This window comes from Drosophila mojavensis, unplaced genomic scaffold (assembly GCF_018153725.1).
Source record: "Drosophila mojavensis isolate 15081-1352.22 unplaced genomic scaffold, ASM1815372v1 contig_80, whole genome shotgun sequence".
In the NCBI taxonomy this organism is placed as follows: domain Eukaryota; kingdom Metazoa; phylum Arthropoda; class Insecta; order Diptera; family Drosophilidae; genus Drosophila; species Drosophila mojavensis.
The window spans coordinates 13,005,048-13,025,913 of NW_025318906.1; the positions used below are offsets into that span (position 1 = coordinate 13,005,048).

Here is a 20,866-nt window from a genome sequence, read left to right on the forward strand (position 1 = left end):
TATTTATTATAAATGCTTATTATTTTTTTTTTTTAGCTATCTTCTTAGGCTGCTCAAATATTATAAATATTTTATATACTTTTTGATTAAACTTTTTTAAATACTAAATGTGCGCTTTTCAACACTGTCGAATCATACAATAATGGACCCTAAATAATTGAACTAGCTTATTTCAATTAATTCGTTTTTTTTTGGTATATTTTGAATACCAAAAAAAGCACAAGCAAATTTGTAAATTAATTTCTTATTCACTTTTCAGCTGCTTTTTTTTCTAATTTATTTTTAAATAATTTGTTGTAGCATATCTAAAATGTTAAATGATGCGATTCGTTTCGGGACGTTATCTCTTGTGGTCCACGCGATTATTTAGCTTCACTCAAACATGCCAAAGTATAAGAAATTTATGCGAAAATAATGAAATACTTAACCTTAGTTAAATATAAATATATATATAATTGAGTGTATATATATATATATGTATATTTATGAGACTCGGTATATATGCTGAACAATTTGTGTGTTAGGCTTATTAATACTAAGTACTCTTAAGTGTCGAAGCATTGTTGTACTGTGTGCTCAAAGTACTTTGAGAAGTGGGCAAATGTCTGTCTGTTTTGTTTATGTAAATTAAATGAATACAAAATAAATACTACTATGTTCCTTTGACATTCTACACAAGTACTTGAAGCGATAACGTTTATAAAGGCATATACACACAGAGAGTGACAGAGATAGAGAGAAAGAGAAATACAATGTATATAGAGAGAGTAGACAACAAAAGCTTCACGTCAAATCAGGCTAAGATAAATACATAGGCAGAAACTGGAGTTCTATTTTATTTTTTATTTTTTAATTATTATTTCTCAATTGTAGAAATCGCAATTTTGATGTGTGCAAACAATATAGCGATAGTTATATATAGAGAGATATATTGATATATGTATCGTATGCATGACTTGATGGTATTGGAGTGGAACTTACCCGCAAGCTGCCGCTCGATCGCCGATCTGTTGTGGCATAGTGCTGCAGTCCGCCGGGTCCAGTTAGGGGCACTATGCCGCAACCGGAACGAATGCCTTGACCCAAAGTTGCTCTACACAACAAACATTGCAATACAACCGGATTGTTTTCGTTTAGGTGTGTGTGTGTGTGAGCATGTGGGGGTGTGTGGGAGTGTGTGTATATTTGTGTTTGTGCATGTGGACAATTTTGTTGCATTTTTGGCACAAATGAACATTACACACACAGATATAACGGGGCAGGCAGAGACAGCGACAGAGGCAGAGAGACAGAGACAGAGGCATAGGCAGGCGGGCGCAGGCAGACGAAAAATGCAAGCACACACATATACACACACACACATGCGCGCACGCACGCATAGCAATGTTGTAGTAGTAGTAGTAGTTGTGGTAGTCGTTGTAGTTGTTGTAGGCATACATCGTGTGGTTGTTGTTGTTGTTGTTGTAGTGTTGTATAATGCATTATCGTAAACAATCAAGACAAGGATAGCAACAACAAGCCGTTGAGTTTGATTTTTGTTTTGTTTGGATACAACCGAAAGAAAGAGATGAAAAATATGGAAAGTAGAAAAGAAACGGGACAGAGACAAAAGAAAGAAAAACGATTAATAAATGCAGAGCATCGGTGTATATTGATAAATAGTTTTGTATTTAGCATAATTGACTACTTGTAGCGTAAACAACAAAGATAAATATATGCATATATATATATAACAGATATATGTATATACATATATACTTATGTATGTAGACTGAGATGATATAGGGGGGTAGGGGCCAGGAATTGGAATTTGTATGTAGAGATGACAACGAATAGGCTAAGTTCTACAAAATAACATAGACATATTAGACGAAAATGTTTCTAGTTTTTACCCAAAATAATTGAATTCAAGTTTTACTTACAATTGACATTGCATTTTTTTTTTGTTCAGTATTGTTTTTGTTTACAAATGACTCAGTCAAGAGACTTTTGGGATATTGGTGGGAAATTTTGGACTTGGTTTGTATAGAAGAAAATAAAATACCAAGAGTTTTTGTACTACGAGCATTATCTAGGTATCGAAATGCAGCTGGCGCACAAAAGTAGGCAACATCGAGAGGAAAACAAGCTAATGTTTGTATGTATAGGTATATGTATATGTGTGTGTATGTATGTTTGCATCTGATTTACTTATTGGTTACTTAGGCAGGAAATGAAAATCTCGGTACGGAACTGTGAGTTTTCGTATACGTATTCGCAGATAATTCCATTTGAATATGTATATCTATATGTATATATATTTTGGTATTTATGTATGTGAGTATGTTCTCTTTACTTCTCAGTTTTATGTGTGCTGTATCACAGTGGACGGCTGTCCACATCAGTTACAAACCCAGTTATGTGTGTTTGTGTGTGTGCTTTCACGATGATATCGTTAGTTATATAAATGTATATGTATGTACGTAGTATATATGTATGTCTAACATATAGAGTTTTATTTTGTTGTCACATCAAATGTCTGTGGAATACACATATGTATATATATATGTATGTATATGTATGTATAAAACTATAAACAAATCGCATTTGCTACTACTTAAAAAAGTCTCTACCCAAATATACGCTGGCCCACTATACCTAGACACTTCTAGAGATTCTGATTCGTGTGCGTGTGATCTCTGACAAATAACATCGATATCGATACAATCAAATACTATATAACACATATAGCGCGTTTCTCTCTATTGGCTTAAATGCAAAAATTTCAGTTGTGTAATACGTATATATCTATATAGTATGTGTTCTTGTGTGGTAAATGCGATCTTAAGTTAGCTGCAAAGCATACATCGATTCTGGAGACTCGTTTGTATAGAATATATATATGTATATATAATATGGACATATCGATAGATAGTGCAAAGCTCCTCAGATTTGTTCGATATGTGGTATTTATTTATTTATTAGCTATAGTATTTCACTCTCTTTTTGTTATTTTTTTTTATAGATTTTCTTGGGTCTCAGGGTGGGCTTTTCTGATTACGTTTCCCTACGAGTATTTCGATGCTTATGCATAGATGATTTAATTTTTCTTAACTTTTGATTTTCAGTTAAATTTTCTTTTTATCTGGTAATTCTTTGGCTAGACTAAGAGTAAGTTGAGTTAATTATGTTGATTTGATTAGCGCTGTGCTCCAATTATTGTTCTCTTTCTAGAAATACCAATCAGCTTAGCTAAATACAATTAAATATTGAATCGAGTTGAATCCCATCGAGTTACAATTGATTACAAATACACACGGCGATTACAAGGATTGTTTCGTTTCGTTTTCGTTTACTTTTTGTCTTTTTGTTTTTTTTGATTATTTTCAATTTGATTTTCGATTTTCGACTTTCGACTTAATGGCCCTGCAGTTTGGCCAATTGCCGGGAGTTTTCCATTTGAAATTCTTCCATTTGACAGTATATTATGTATCTGCATTGTTGGGCGTTGAGCAAAATAGAAAATATGTTCATATTTATATAAATATATCGAGATGTTGGAAGAGAAAAGAGAGAGGGAGAGAGAGAGAGAGAAAGAACGAGAGAGAGAAAAATAAGGCACAAGCCAATTAGTGCGTTATTTGACGGCATTTCAGACATGCTCTAAAACACGCACACAAACACGCCGCACGTCGTATGCATGTATGTGATTATAACATATATGCGCGTATGTATGTATGCCTACGCACACATATACATATCTAGTTTACATAATACATACACACACACACTGACACACAGACACACACTGATGTACGAGACGAAGACAGCAACAGAGACAGAGACAGCAGTAGTTATAGTTAATATAATGCAGCTAGTTTAGTATATGGATACGTATGACGGCGCATGAATATATATGCATGTATGTATGTATATATATAGAGCTGTGGAGGAGAATGAATTGTCTTCAGTCAAGCACTAGGCACACAACAACAATAATCTCGGGACTAGCTCCACAACTGCTTTACTGGATGATTGCTACGAGGCGCACAGAGACTGTGAGCCTTGGGTAGATGAGATGTACGAGAATATGCAAATCAGTTGGAAATCAAGAGAAGCGTATGACACTCCAATGCTGGTGTCCGTGTGTGTGTGGGTGTGTGTAGGTGTGGGTGTGTTTGGATGAAGTGAATGATGGAAGAAGCGGTACGTAAATATAGCCTAGACCCTTAAATACTTTCGGCTAAACAGAGAGCTGTTTGCTCAATCAGCTCAGAGCAGGAATCTAGAGTTTAAATGTATTTTAGATGCCTCATATAGCTATATGACATATTGAAAATATACATAAAAGAACAAACTTTACTATGAATTCCTATTACTCCTAATGAAGTTGCCCAATGAATTATTCAAAATCGACTGATATTTATAATTCACCAATCGACCCACTTGAACTCTAATCCCAATACCCTTACATAATACAATTATAAACCCGCTACAGCATTTGTGATGTGATGGATGATGATGTGGATGATTGTGTTCATGATGGAACATGCAGTAATGATATGATATCAACTCAAATCAACAAAATAATGAGCACAATATAGCAGTAAAGAATTCGAATTACGAGCATGTACATACATGATGACAATGGCTATAATATAATGCAGACAAAAAAGAAAAATACAAAATCAACAAAAACGAAAAACCAAAAACCAATCAAATGTGAACGAAACAATAGAAATTCCAATCGAATGGGGTAAAAAGGAATCAAAACGCTGTTTAACGCTACATACTTATGCATAGTAGATGGGATAGAGAGAGAGAGAGAGAGAGATAGATAGAGAGACAGAGAGTGGGAGGCGGGTGCTCGGCAACGCAATTGAAACCGAGACCGAAATACAGGGTTCTACATAGGGGGGACGGACACAAGCCCCATCACGCGTGATGCGACTGTGCCCGGATGATGCTGGGGGAGGACGCACACACACTCACCTTGCGGGCAGGATGAGAGCATCGAATTCCGTGTTTAGATGCCGTCGTATTATGTTCTTCGACGGCGGAATGCCCAGAGCCGTTGCCATGGTATCGCCCGAAAATGATGGCTCCAGCACCACCAGACCGCCATGAACGCCGCTGTCTGCAATGGGAACGGGACACACGAATTCAGTGGGATTGCATTGAAACTGGACACGGCAAGCACAAGTGTGCTTAAACCAATGGCACATCCATTACTATTATGCAACAGATATAGCCATTGATTCCACTGGCAAATGGCCGGCCAACTCACCCTTCAAGTTATCCGCGTACTCGCCCAGATCGATGGAGCGCACCCAGCGTATGAAGCGCTGGTTGGTCCACACAATGGGATCGGTGTCCACAGTCTCCGACTGCACGCGCCGCATGGCCAGCGTTTGTCGGTCGTACTTAACGATGCGCAAGACGTGGATGCCTAGGAGTGAGAGCAATGCATTAGCCAGATGAGCTGAGGAGCTTCAGGTGAGTTCAGGGGAATTTTACCATGTACTATGCTGGCCTGATGGAACTTTCGCGTCACGCCCAGAAACTTTTCCAGCTCCTTCTTGGAGAGTGTGTCCAGCATGCGCGCATCGACCAGGGACTGCAGGAAGGGCTCCGCGTACTGGGGCAGGCCAATGTCCGGCAGCCACTCGGAGGCCACCCAGGTGTGGCCCAGCTGGGTGATCAGCGGATAGCGCACCAGCTCGGGGCGGCGCTGCTCCTCGATGGCCAGGCGCAGCTTTTTGCGATGCATGGGATGCGCCAGACCCAGGCCCGCCTCCAGCTCCACGTCGTTCAGCTCGAGCAGCACCTTGCCGCTCTTGACGTTCTCCGCACAGCGGGCGCTATACTGGGGCATGCCCAGCGCCACCTCCAGCCAGGCCAGCACTTGAGTGGCTCGCCAGCGCTCGATGGGCAGCTGGGAGGCCTCGCGCAGCAGGCGCAGCTTCTCGGCATAGCCCTCCTCGGACAGCGGATTCCACGAGTAGTCGCTGTACTCGCTCACCCCGTCGGCGGACATGGCCTTGCTCTTGTTCCTGGAGCGTGCGAACACGCGCGAGATGCTGCCCCAGGTGCCGCCGCGTCCGTTGCGTGCGCCCAGTGGTCCGCTCTTGTTGCCGAACTTGCGGGTCATGGCGCCAGCGCCGCCGGGTCCCTCGGCATCCGGCGAGAGCTGCTCCACAGATCTGAGCGAAGGAGAGACAGAGACAAAGAGAGAGAGAGAGAGGTAAGTAGGCAAACTAGAGACTGTCTCAGCCACACACAATTACCTGGAGTAGGCGCCGGAGTTAAGAGGCGAGAGTGTGGGGCTGCGCTCCTTGGGAGTGCCAACTGCAGGAGATACAGAAATTGAGTTGAGTCAAGGGAAAAGCTTGCTCTAATCTTCGAGCACTCACATTGATACATATTTTGGCTGGAGACTAGAGAGATGCTGTCGGGATCGACGGTGATGCAGGGTCCGTTGTCGCAAGTGCCGTCGCTGAAGTTGAGCTCGCCGCCGGTGCTCTCCCGATCGCTGCTGTTGCGCAGGCCCGAGTCGTTCGAGCAGGAGTTGCGGTCGCCCACTGTGGCGCCGGAGCCGCCGCTCAGGCTGCCGCTGAAGGCGGACAATGAATTCGAGTTGCCACGCCCACTGTCCTCGGCTGTGCGCATGCCGCTCAGATTGCCCGCCAGCCCAGAGCCGCCAGCCAGCTGGCTGAGCATCCCCGAGGCAGCTGAGGGCGGCGTCAGCGGTGCAAATGAATGTAGACTCTCCTGGTCGGAGAGGCAGCCGGTGAGCTGACGGCGCGCCTCCTGCAGTTGCTCCTGCAGGCGCTGCAGCTGCAGATCCCGCGCCGACAGCTGCTGGGCCAGGGCCAGGGAGCGCTCGGCCTCGTCGCGCGCCTGCTTCAGCAGCTGAAAGCGCTCTCGGTCGCGATCACCCGAGATCTTGGCATTGGTTGACTCAGTCTCGCGCACACGCTCCTGGTAGTTGCGTATGAAGTCGCGCAGCTCCTGCTCCTTCTCCTGCAGCGAGGCGCACAGCTGCTTCACCTGGCCCAGCAGATCAGATTTGTCTGTGCGCAGCTTCTTCCGCTCCAGCCGCATGGTGAGCAGCTGATTCTTCACGCTGCGCAGCTCCGTTTCCAGTCGTTCCACGCGCTCCTGCGACGCCGTCACGCTGTGGCCATCGTGTGCCGCCAAGTCGGCTCCGGGATCAGCTCCGCCCACGGCACCGTCCGTCGAGTGCTCGAGCAGCCGGCGCAGACGCACTAGCTCCGCATTCAGGCGCTCGTTCTCCTCGCGTAGCTTCATGGCCGCCTCTGCAAGAGACCAATACAGTTAGCTGGATGGAGCATGTCCAGTTGTGTGCCGCGCTAAGCTCAAGCCGTGGAAAAGCGAGGACGGTGTCCTTGTCGAGATACTACGCGCAGTTAGCAGTTAGCCACCCGCCCCATGGGCTACTCTATTGATGTACCTATACATATAGGTGAGTTTTCAGGCGTTCTACTACCCTCCCCAAGGGTCGCTGGACTTGGGCCCACCCCCCGCAACACATACTCCAGCTGACATGTCGCCAGTCAGCTGCCCCTAATGCATGCCAATGTCTAACACACAGAACTACGAGCGAGCAGAAACTGAAACAAGTGCAACGTGAAAGGCTTTGGGGCAGGCAAAAGTTTTGCTTGAGGGTGAAGGGGGAAGGGGGTTGGAGGGGGTGCCAAGCAGAAAATAACTTAAATAGGCTAAGTCAGAGAGCAATCCGGACAGATTCAAGTGCAACTGGGGGTCGAGTGGGAGCGGGGCATGCGGGTTAAATGTTAATGCGAGTGCTGATAGAGCGTCTGTGCGTTGCTCCAATTAAAAATACTGAGCGGAAATGGCAGATGAAAAGTAAGGAAAACGTAAGATTGAAATGGCTTAAGTGAGAGTGGGAGCGAGAGTGAGAGCGGGTGCAGGAGCGGGTGCAGGAGCAGGAGTCGTAATGCTGGTGCCGGTGCGGATGCGGGCAAGTATATGAGTCTCAATCGACTTACCTGAGCGAAAGGTGAACTTTGACTCGTCATTGCGATTGCCATCGTGAGCGCTGCTGGTCGTGGTTGCCTCTAGCATCAGCAGCGCGGCGGATGCAGCGGATGTTGGGGAATGTGCTGCCAGTGAGCACGTGGGGGATGCCACTGGCTTGGGCACGGGCACGGGCATGGGCATGGCCATTGCGGATTTTATTTTCATTGTCTTTGCTTTTGTAGTAGTTGCAGCAGTAGCCGTAGTAGGTAATGAGGCAGCGGCGACCGCTGCCAGCTCCGGTTCCATTAATTTTGCAATCGAGCAAACATCATTCGCATTTCTCTTGTCGACTGGTAGTTATACGGTTTTATACACATACATATATACGTATATATATATATTGTTTGTTTGTTTGTTTGTTGTTTTCCCCAAATACATAGATATACCCATTCGCCGAGGGTATTCAATCGATGAGGGATGAGTGTCCGAGTTGAGAGGAGTTGGAGAGGGATGTTAACAAAATAAATAACAACAACGACAGCAACGACAACAACAATTGTAGTAGTAATAATAATAACAACAGCAACAACAACAACGATTGATATTGTTAATGTTAATGTTAATGATAATGATGATAATGATAATGTAGGGTAGATACAATATATATATGTGCGAGTGTGTTAATAGGATCATGAACACACCCAGGCACAGAGAGAGAGAGAGGGAGATAAAAAGAGACAGAGATAGAAAGTCAGGCAAATGGAGCGTGCAGGAGCTTTAATTGAGTTTCATTTTAGCTAATCATGAATCAAACGTACTCAAAATATATTCATAAATATGGTCGTTAGGCAAACTGAAAATTCATATAAATACAACAATCATTGATTGATTTTGCGACATTTACAAAATGTACATATATATAGTATATAGTCGGTATATATGGGTAGCTGACCATGGGATTGATTTGTCTACTTAACGTGGCATATTCAATCAAATGAAATTGAGGCCCAGTGATGTGGACATATTTTTGTTAAAATAGATTATTCACCTATCTATTTATTAAGCTTCCTCTTTTTATGCCAAATTTGTTATTAAAGCTCACTTCTGCATGAGCGCATTTAAACGAATGCTAAAAATATGTATTTATATTATTTTGAACTGCGCACTGTGGGCCGAACTTGCCATTTAAGGGATAAAAATGTGAAGGCCAAAATTTAATATAAATATTTATTTGATATAAATATTTTATTTGTATTTGTTGGCTAGCTTCAAATTTGCGTAGCACATGCCAGAAATTTAACAAAAATAAATTAAAAATTTACAAATAAAATAAAAGAAAATTAATAAATATATAACTAAAATAAATAAATGAAAATAAAACGAAAAGAAAAGAAAAAACTAAATTTGCGTAATAAATGCCAGTAATTTAACAAAAAATAAAATCAAGATTTAAAAATAATAAATAAAAATAAATAAATAAAATAAAGAAATTAAAATTAAACGAAAAGAAAAGAAAAGAAAAAAATAGCACAAAATATAGTTTAACTAAAATAATAAAAAAACATTTTTGAAAATGAAATTTAAAGTTAAATCTTAAATATAGAATATTTCAATATTTATTTATTTTATATTTAAAATTTCGATATTTAATAAAATTTTGGCGTGGCCCATAGTGCTACGCTTAAATTCATTTAAAATATATATAATTTAATTCGCCCTCTCCGTTATAAATGTAATTTAAAACCATTTTAAATTTCGCACAGGAAGCGATTCAGTTGAAATGTTGTTGCAACATAGTCAACAGCTGATGTGGGAATAGTGGGAAATAAATTATAATTTTAAGATATTTTATTCATATATAAAATTCAACTAAATTTGTATTAAATTGTTTTTCTCAGTCTAGTATAATTTGCCTAAATCAAAAAAAAAAATGCTAGATTGAGTCTATACAGCGTATATCTATTCACACCCTTTACCTACTTTGATATATTACTATATATTTCCATTTCAATTCCTAACCCAAATTGAACACCTTTAATACTCCATCGTGAGTAAATCTGCAGCTTTAAATATCCGAGAGCCCACTTGAGTCCGAGATTGAGGAAATCGAGAGAGATATGTAAATTCGAGTAGATATCAGCAGTAGGTCGGTCGGTCGGCCGGTCGGTCGGTAGGTGCATCGCATCTGGCTGAGTTTGAGCCGGTTGCATGATTTGCGAGACAGCAATTGCATTGCTCTTGGGCAACAGCTGCCGCAGCTCGCATCTAATCCTGATGATGACGACGGCGATGACGACAGGTGCAGGAGCCCGGGCCCAATCCATCAAGAGGCGGCTGGAGGCGGCGGTTCGTTAGTTTTTGCCAGCGCCATTAAAAGGATGGGTCCCAAATAGAGGAACGCAGAGAAAGCCACGTTAAATGGCCGCCCGTTGCTATCTCTTTCGAGACTTTCTCTTTGGCATTCGGAAATGATTCGATGCGCCGTACCCAGCTGCACTTTAGCCCTCCCCAATCCCCGCTTTGCCCTACGGCCGCATTTTGCATCGTACGTGTAAGCAAGAGATTTGTGTTTGTCATCTAACCATGCGGTTATTTGCAGCCCGGACTTTTCCATTTGTGCCCTACACGCCTCCTGCCCACCCAGGACAGAGCAGGATAGGCCAGGCCCAGCCCAGTCCAGGCCACACACATTGCACATTGCAGTGTGATTTTAATTTTAATTTTTAGGACCTGCCACTAGTTTAGCTACAGTCCAATCTGCCTTTAGGTGCTCCACACACACACACACGCACACACATATCGAAAAACAACACCAGAGAGAGGCAGAGCTTTTAGTAAAGGTAACTAAGGCTTTGCTGTTCAATGTTTGTGACAGCTCCAAAAATATGTAAAGTCAGATTTTGGGTTTTCAAACGAAACACAGGGCAAAGTCCACCCAGTCCAATTGCAATGCGTATGCCCTATGGATTTCGTGTAATGGAAAAGGCATTTCATATCCTGTCTGCTCTTTCAAATTGTTCAAAATGTAAACAAAATTGATTTTACGCTCGAAATGAGTTTAGACTACTAGAACATTATGATGGGAAGGAAAGATTCTACTAGGGAAATGGAGGGATAGCTTCAAGGCAGACCCTAGATGGACTAACAGACATTCAAATTGCGCTGTCGTAATTAATATGACTAGGCTTAATATACAGAGTGCTAAATCAAGACTAAGAGAGTAAAAGGCATTCAACTTGCATTGTAGATTAATTATTATGTATTGTATTACTTCCACTACTTAATAAGTAATACTTTCATCTTCATCTCATCTTTATCCTATCTATACTTTCTATGTACTTCAGTCTCATACTATTTCTTCTCAGAATTTTTTCAAAATTCCCTTCTGAGACCCTTTACAATATATGTGAGGCTTAAGACTTTTATTTTATTTGTTTAAAAAATATAAAATTTCTTAATAATACATTTTAATATTATACTTCTGTTGGACTATTTTAAGTAATGTTTAAGAAACTAAATCTCAAGATCTAACTATAAAAGGGCATGAAAAAACATTCGAAATATAAGTAAAAGTGTTTTGATTTTTCAAGAGAGATTGTGCTGAGAAAGAGAGATGGCATGACTAGAGCGAGGCAAGTATTCGCTCTCAAGTTATACAATTCTCAATTCTCATGGCGCTCTTTAAGTTCAATTTGCAATAAAAATCAATTTGAGTACGCAAATAAAGTGCATATGTATGCAAAATTTAAGATGCGATTCGAGAGGAGAGATAGTGTAACAAAGGGGGATAATTTGTGACCGAGGCTTACGGCGCTGCACATGCTGGGCCACACACAACAGAAAGAGAGAGAGAGAGAGAGAGAGAACTGATAAAAAATAACATACATATATACAAATATACATATTTGTACATATATGCATATACGTGCACACTTGTGTCTGTTTGTGTGTGTGTGTGTGTATACGCAATTGCTTGAAGCCCCATCCAGCAGCTGCGACTGCGGCTGCTGAGCTAATTGCGCCCACTCACAAGCCCACTCGACCAGCTGAAATGTTATAGAAATGCACTTGGGTGCAGCGGGCTGGCACTTACCGGCGCTGAGCTGGCTGCTGCTGCTGTTGTTGCTGTTGCTGTTGTTGCTGTTGTTGCTGCTGCTGGCTGGGTTGACCTGCGCCAAGTGACCTGCGGCAATCAAATTTGAGTTATTCGCATGGATCATGGCTGCCGTGGATATGGTGGTGCTGCTGGTGCTGCTGATGCAGATGGAGTTGGCGCTGCTGCCATTCATTAATTGCGACTGTGGTTGGCCAATCGCCTGCGCTTGTGCCTGTCCTGCTTGTCCCAATGTGTCGCCCTTGGCGGCCAAGCGATTCTGGTTGTCGATGGTCATGGGTGGCGTGAGCGTCTGATTGCTCCCATTCGAGCTGGCCGGGGAGCTGCTGTCGGAGACGGAGGAGGCGTTGGGTGTTAGATCCCGTTTGCCTGCCAACAGGCTCGGCTGCTTTAGTGTGGGCCCAGCTGGCGCTGAGGACGAGGTCGACGAGGCAATCCCAAACTGTTGGCTGTTGCTTGTGCTAGTGGTGTTGTTGTCCAGGGAGAGCACCGGCTTCACCGGCTTGTTGTTGTTCACGGACTTCTCTTTGAGCGCACCCACACTCGAGTCCAGCGACTTGACAATTTTCTGTAAAGTTGGACAAACATTTAATGGATGCACTTCAATTAGGAGCGCGCTCTATACATAAGTAGGATGTTAGAAATTTTCAAAGGATGTATGAGAAATAGCGAAACAGAGAGAAAGAGAGAGAGAGAGAGAGAGAGATTTAAAGTTACAGAGAGAGATAGAGAGAAACGCTGGCTATCCAAGTCAATTAGTCAATGAGCATGTGCGAGCGAGACAGACATACATACATACATTCGCAGAGATAAGGTAATGGAAATGTGCCGAAACTTTTGAAAGCATAAGTATAAGCATGTGAAAGTGGAACAGCGCTGAATGGCGAGTGGCATGCAAATTGTATGTTGACCCCCATCCTTTGGTTAACCTTCCGGCTCCTCCGCCCCGTCGAACCCTGCCCAAAAACCACCCAGCGGCGCTAACAAGCAAATGAATGAGGCCCAATTAGGTTAAACATCAAGTGAATGGAGGTTTTTTTTTTGTCATTTTTTTTTCATTTTTAGTGGTTGTTGTAGCGGGGCTGTGGGGCATGCAGGGTTGGCACTTTGGGGGGTTGGGTGCGGGGTTGTTGGATTGGGTTGTACTTGGTGTACTTACGGATTCGCCCAGCTTGTGCAGAGAGGCATTTATGCGATCCGGATTGCGTGGCGGCGGCTCTGGTGGCTCTGATGCGGCCATGGTTGGTCCGGCAGCAAGACCGTTTATTTGCATACCTCCTCACACAACTGAAGCGCTCCCAGTGCCAGTGACTGAGCTGAGCTGAGCTTGTGTGTCTCTCTGTCCCAAAACGTTCGCTCTATGCCACGTTGCCCAGATATAGATATATATGCATATATATTGGAATACGAATACAAGTGCTCCTGCTGCTGCTTCGCCCGACCGACCACAAGTATTTCAACTGCCACAATTTGCACCATGCGCAGCCCGCTCTAACATTCTGACTACCTTACAAAGGGACCGAAGAAATACGTACACAGAGACGCCGTCTGTAGGCGGGAGAGGGCAGGACACGCCCGATGAGCCGCAGATGCTGTTGGCGCCGATTCCCGAAATCTTTTCCAGCTCCTCTGCTCTGTGCTCCCGTTCGCGTCCTCGTTTAATCCGTTAATTGCTCAGCGTTTCGTTTGCTTTCACTTGACAAAGATTCCGCATGCATCTGTAGATAAATGGAAAAGGCTTTATCAAACGAGGGCTCACTATAGTTATTTATATAGCAGAAAAATATATCCACACAATGGCAGTTTAATATTTTAAATAAAAGAGGCTCTTAACTTCGATATCAGAGTAAAGAAATCTACAAAGCTTCGCAAAGGATGTGCAACGAAGCGATATATCGCTCATCTGCCGATACTTTTAAATAAGTATCGTCTGCATCATTAACTACTTAAATTTAAAATGTATTAATCAATGAAAAACATAGACGTTATATACCAGAAAGGCAAACGTTAATAAATTTTTATTTTTATTTTTAATAATTTGTGTTATTATTAATAAAGATATTAAACCCGCTTTAATTTACAAAATCAATGGTAAGCGAAAAAAGTCTCCAAATCTCTGCAACAAACCTTTTTGAAAGATATCGATATATTGCATTTCCAATACATCGCTATAAATTCGATATTTTCCACTAACAATAATCGACGTTATAGTGCTTTTAAGTTAATTACGTAAGTTACTTCAAATTCAATTAATGGACAACGTTGCTTGAACAACTTTCAAGTGTTTTTCAGCTATCTTTCGGCTGTTTGAAGTTGCGAACTCAGTTTAACTCGAGTTAAGAATCCCTGACTTGCTTTTTTTACTGCTCAGGCAGTAAACGCTTTATCGCGTACAACAGATCCTACCAATGCACACACACACGCATACATATAAACATTTGTGGGCATTTATATATATGTGTATACACAGATTTAGAGCACCGGCCACACAAATTCTATTTCGGATTGTTTCCACGTTTCTATGCATCCAGTTGCGTGTCTAGATTCGGTTTTACTGCACTGCGTCCGGAATGCAGTAAATGTAAAAACCCAAATGCTCGTAATAGGAATGGCAATGGTGCCACCTAAAACAGTTTTTCGGCTAGAGTAAATTAAAGCCGTGTTTTATTGCTCATACGTATGCTACTATATATATAATTTTTTTTGTTTGTTTTTATTTATTTTTTTTTTTTTTCAGAAATTATTTACGCTTTTCTGTATTTACAAGCGCGCCAAGTGGTTTTCCTTTGAGCTTTAACTATCAGTTTTTCCGAGCACTTTTCAGCGCCGGCTGCGGACTTTATAAAAATCATGGAAAATGTTTTTATTTCATACCCCGATTTCGTTTTTGATTGGATTGTACGATTTTCAACTTTGGAAATAACAATATTAACTTAACTTATAGCCATACAAATTGAAGCTCCACCGACGATTGAATGTAAAACAAAAAGTTCCATTGCGAATTTTTTGTGAATGGAATACGTAAAAAACCCGCAAGCGTTTTCTTAGTTCAATTTTAAAGCGTAAAGGACTTTGTATGGGCATATGAAAAGGCATGCGAATGTCAATGGACTGATCGGTAGGACTTTATTAACTTTATGGTTCCATGCGGGAAAAAGTCGAAGCTTTTTCAATTGAATCGTGACTAATTGAAGAGAGCCAACCATATTTTTTTACTCGCTGCCAGCTGAAACCACGTAATAGCTTGTTCAACTAAAGTTGCATAAAGCTTTGATTATTTTTGGTCCTTTAGATTTTAATCCGATTTGGCGAATAGCTACAAAACGCTGGCCATAAATGGTGTTGCGAGGATTTTTTTTGCGAGTGCTGGAGGGAAAATTGTACAAATGCCAGGCTTAAGCGGTGCTTCAGTCGCAGTGACCAAAGTCTAGATTTTCCTCTCTTTTTTTTTTGGTCGTAGAGCTAACTCCAACTGCACCTTGACTCACGAACCCAAACCACAAACATATGGGCAGGATTTGAGAATAACATGACCGCAGCCACACACGCAGAGCTGAGTCGAGCTGAGCAGAGGAGAGGAGAGGAGAGCAGAGCAGCGCAGCTGCACCTGAAGTTAAGCTGCGGGGAGTCCCCTGCCTGGAATGGATCTAATACTAATGTGTTTTATGGTGCCAAGTGTGGGGGTGAGCTGTGTGTGTATGGTTGGATGAGTGTGGTGTGGTGTCTGCATGTGGCAAAAACAAAAACAAACACAAAAAAATAACAGAAACTTTAATCATAATAATAACACACAACTTTTATGTTAAATCCGAGCAGATAGTTACATGGCTGGCTATTATGTGTGCTAGTACATACATATATATATATATTAATTATATGTATACATGTCTATGTATAGCTGTGTTCATTTGAGCTAGGAGAAATTATGTTTGCAATTTGTGAAGAGTTTTGTGTTCCATAATAAAGGCTTTCATAAGCCTGTGTGGGCGCTTTTCACTTCCAGTTATTCAATCTATCATTTGGGATGGGTTTTAATTAAATGGCTTGAGCATGTGAATTCATTATCTTTATAATTGCACACAAATTCCACTCATGCAGTTTTGAGTTGTTTGAGTCGTTGTTTCTTAAGTCAATAGATATGTATGTAGTATAAGTAGCAATTAAATAAAACTTAAGAAGAATAGCAAGAATAATTTTTAAGCAAAGACATTCTCAAATAGAAATATTATAGAAATATAATATGTATGTGGCTTTTGAGAATTTCGTTTATATTTAAAATATTTTTATTTGATTTACTTTAATTTTATAAGTCTTTATTTATACTTGATTTATAAGTTCCATCATAAGTCGACTATATTTAAAATATATTTATTTGATTTACTTTAATTTTAATTTCCCACTAGCAATTTATTTATTTTTCTCTTGCTTAAACAAATTTAAACATGTTTACCATGTATTTTACTGCTTTAAATATTTTGGAAATATTTGGAAATTTGAAACGAAATTAAATGTGGAAATGAACTATAATGGGGTGTATGACGTTATAGAAGACTTTATGAACTGCGCCCCTCCACTTCACTATGAGATTTACAGACAGCTCGAGCCCGTGGCTGAGCCATTAGTGCCACAGCCCAACGAGTCCTTCTATGTGCACATCAAGGATGCGAAGGCGGAGTATTTTCCAGCTTGTCTGCTTAGCTTCCGCCACACATTCGATGCCAAGTCGAGGGAGCAAAAATACCAAAGAGTCATAAATCGGAGGCATCAGTTCCTCAGAGAGCGCGTCGATCGACTCACTGAGAGATTGGCGCATGTGGCCAAGCTAACAGCTGATTTCCATGCCAGGAGAGACAGCGCCTTGCTGGCGCTGCGGCATCACTTAGTCAAGGATATGCAGGATCATGTGAAAAGGCACGAGCGCTGCCAGGCCAAGCGCGTCGTAAAGCTGAAGCGCCACAACGAACAGGTGCACCGATGCTGCGAGCTGCTGCGCTACGGACTCTACCTGACGCGCATTGCCAAGCAATACGAAGAGAATCGTCGCAAGCGCATTGGAATCTTTTAGTGGGCAATATAATCAGTTCAGATCGAGCAGTACTGAATATATCGCCCACTGAGTGTTTCCATTGTGAAACCAAGCTCTTATTACTGTCAAGCCTTTCATGTGTCAAAAAGTTTGTAAATAAACGACGTCTTTTATGATAGCCGTAAATTAATCAGGCGCAGCGTAAGCGCCAGCTCATTGAATACGGGTCAGAGCAATTTCTTTTCACTGCAGTTTGCTGTGAGAGTGAGTGAGAGGCAAAGTTTTTGAAGTTGATGTCAAAGCTTCAAGTAAACTATAATTAGCCTTGGCTATGCTTTGATTCAATGGAATTAATTACGATAGTCGGAGAGAGAGAGAGAGAGAGAGAAAGAGAGAGAGAGAGAGAGAGAGAGAGAGAGAGAGAGAGAGAAAGAGAGAGCGAGCGATATGATTATGTGCCTAGCTATAGAGCCGTTGTCCAGGCGAAGACACAGGCAGCGCCAACCTCAACTCAGCTCGTATGAGTTGTCTTCGTCAAAGACACTCCTCCGGCACCCCGTTGCTCTGTATTCAGATATCATGTGCACTCAAGTGCAATTTGTGTATAAATTCCAGCAGAGCTTCTTTGAGCTCAGTTGCTTGAGCTGCGTCGCCATGGCAACTGACTGACGACTCGGCTGCCTGAGCAAGTTGTTGCCTTTGTTTATCTCATTCCTCTAAAGGCTTGGCTTATGCCAAGTTCAACTGAAATACTTGACCTGCCTGAAAGCATATTCAAACGAGTATGACCTGGCCACGTTATTGAATTAAACAGGCATCGCAAGCATTTTTCATTTCTCATTTCTATACAAAATGCATTTTTCATTTATTTTTATTTTCTCTGCTGCACTCCGTGAGTGCACTTGCACCTAAAATTTAACAATTTCAATGAATACTTGAAAAGGTGAAAATATGAGCAAAATATTGCCATATCGAAAAGTATTCAGAGTAAACATGGCAAATGCTGCTGAATTTTAAGTACTCTTATTGATATTATTCTGATATGGCATGCATAGAGAGCAACTTCAATATATCAATTTAAATTTTGAACTAGAGAGCGTAAGTGAAATAATAAAATTATATGTGTATTTACACATTTAAAATATTTATTTTACATGCATAAATTTAATTAAATGAGTGTACAATTAAATTATCTAATATATACATAAATAAATAAAATAAAATTATTATATAATATTATGTTTTGTTAGATAATTGTTTGGGCAATAATTATAAATTATAAGAATAAATTATAATAAACAAATAAATTTAGGTATGCGTCTTATATATTTATTTAAATTTATTTGTAAAATCTATTCAATGCATAAATTCTCAGATAATAAATCAATTATTTGTTCATATTGATATTTTATATTTGTATTTAGCTAAAATATATTATAGACTCCCATTTATTTATTTACATTCTTTATTAATTTCAATAGCTGCGTCAATATCGTCTCGTCTGCTTGTCCGTCCGTCCGTCTATGTCTACTTTGGGCTGCTTGACTGTCTGTCTGCCTGTTGCTATGGAACCTTGTGAAAAATTAACGCGAAATTTTCCATAAAATTGCTGCTCTAATGCTCTCAGTTGCATTTTCATAGAATTTTATTAAAGTCAATATCAAACTAAATTTTGAGAATTTCTAACAAGCTTTCGCTTAAGTATATAAAGTTCATTGTCTAAATTTGTAGCTGCTAATTCCACTTTTATTTGGAAAAAATGAATGCCATAGGGCTTAAGGTATCTCCTAGTTGCACACTTCCAACTAAAAGAGTCTTACTTTGTTATATGATAAAAATATATAGAAATTTCTTAACACATACATATAATCATATATGGAGCATTTTCGCTTTGCTTCCATTCAACTCAGTTAGCTTTCAGTTCAGTTCAGAGAATAACTTAAACGTGTTTCTTAATGAAATAATAATGCTTACTTATGAACAAATAGCATTTTCATATGACAGATAACAAACTCTAGAAAATGTTTGCAAATGATGGAATTCCGCCCTTCAGCCATAATCCAATTAGATGCAATTGTATCTGCATCTTTACCTGTTACACACACACACATAATTGCAGTCACGTAGTTAGATTTCGTTGTGACAGATGTCAGCCGGAGGTATCCTTGTTTGTTCAGCGAACTTTGGAGCTGAAATTTGCCGAAGAGCTGCAAATGAGGCAGTTATTATATAACAGAATTGCCAGCCTTCCACTCCCACTCGCCCACTCTTCACCCATCTCTCTCACTCCCTCTTTCTACGATACTATTGTGCTGTCTCTGTTGTCGCGCTGACAGGCGACAGGCAGCAATAATTGGAAATTAATAAGCCGAGCAAAACGCATTCCAAACAGCTTCAATTACAGCGCCATGGAAATAGTTACAATAGTTACAACTGATGTGATGATAGGGAAAGAGGCCTACATATAGAGGTTATAGCTGACAGCAGCTCCTTTACACAAATGACTCATAAATATGACTCATTTTACACACACACACACACACATACATATACTATAGTATATAGGTATGTATATAGAGTTTTAGTATTAATTTCCTGTTGGGCTCGACTCGATTCGATTATCCCTCTCTGGCCGAGCAGGCAAAAACTTTAGTTGGTCTGATTAGCTGTCCGTAACACGTCACAGCTAAGACCGGGCACATCATCAGCACGCTGATTTCATGTCAGCCCCCAACTGCCCCCCACTTCCCCTGCGCCAACATCATTCATATGCAAATTATATAGTGCAGCCGTTAGACCAGCTATTCACAGTTATTTAAGCCTTGCCACAATTCAGCCTGAATTGTATTCAGCACATTTCTTGCCACGCATTTGTTTGCCTTGATGAAGTTCGCTTCGCTCGGCTATAATCGGCCATAAGTTTCGCAAGTTAACTCATAAAGTAACTGCAAGTGAGTGACTCTTGGCTGTCCAGTGTTGCAAAACGTATTCTGTTATACGCTCTCTTTCAGCAGCTGTCACACTTTCAATTGTTTTTCACTTTACACCTTTGTGAATGGTTTTCCTTTATAAGCATTTTCCTTTAAGGGCGTTTCATTAAGTTTGACATTCTAATTAAGTTTATTTTCTTTTGAATTATAAATGCAAATAAGTTGAGAACTTTTAGAGTTTAGTGCGATAAAATGGTCTTCTTCATAGCTCAGTTGTTGAACACTTTTCAATTGTTTTTGTTGCTTGTTTGGAAGGTGCTTTAAGGGTATATTGGCTTTTGTATAGTTTCTGAAGGAATGGCAGATAGCTGGGTGAGGCGTAAAGTGGGATAAATTGAAACTGGAGTATTTATTTAAGTATTTTACTATTATTAGCACTACTACTATTTGTTGTCGGATCGCCGCTGTATGTATTGGTGTTGTACGAATAAGGGTAGTATTGTATAGGTATAGTTTCTCTTGATTCAGTTATACAATTTCTTTAGCTCTAATCAACTTTGTTTTAAGGTTAAGTCTCGTTTTATTCCAAATTAGTAACCTAAATTGCTCTTCAAGATTTTCCTAATCACAATTGACAGAGTCTGAGTCATTTAACAGTACATGTCAGTTACCCTTTACTGTTAGTGAAATACTGTTAAATATTTGAAAACATCAGACCTGCTGTCTGTCAATCTTGGCAACTAACAATGCCAATGCTCAAATGTACTTTTGATACTTTTGATAGATGACTGCGTAAAGGAGTTCAGCTCAGGC

The 20,866-nt window shown here is 40.7% G+C and overlaps 1 protein-coding gene across 6 annotated transcripts in view; it reads right to left on the bottom strand.

Moving 5' to 3' along the window:
* LOC6579709 (kazrin) overlaps positions 1 to 20,866 on the bottom strand; it is a 53,343-nt gene that overhangs the window by 1,859 nt on the left and 30,618 nt on the right. For 3 of the 6 annotated variants that reach the window (XM_044010900.1, XM_015163840.3, XM_002005555.4), the window contains 9 exons: positions 13,257 to 13,815; positions 12,077 to 12,665; positions 8,013 to 8,333; positions 6,393 to 7,298; positions 6,267 to 6,327; positions 5,497 to 6,182; positions 5,267 to 5,428; positions 4,972 to 5,116; positions 982 to 1,093 (listed from right to left, as the gene is read on the bottom strand). In XM_044010900.1, the coding sequence (XP_043866835.1) occupies positions 982 to 1,093; positions 4,972 to 5,116; positions 5,267 to 5,428; positions 5,497 to 6,182; positions 6,267 to 6,327; positions 6,393 to 7,298; positions 8,013 to 8,333; positions 12,077 to 12,665; positions 13,257 to 13,370 (3,096 nt within the window). In that variant the 5' untranslated portion in view covers positions 13,371 to 13,815. Of the gene's footprint in view, positions 1 to 981; positions 1,094 to 3,111; positions 3,473 to 4,971; positions 5,117 to 5,266; positions 5,429 to 5,496; positions 6,183 to 6,266; positions 6,328 to 6,392; positions 7,299 to 8,012; positions 8,334 to 12,076; positions 12,666 to 13,256; positions 13,816 to 20,866 lie in introns of those variants that run through there. The other 3 variants (XM_015163842.3, XM_044010901.1, XM_032730027.2) reach the window with 3 other exon arrangements.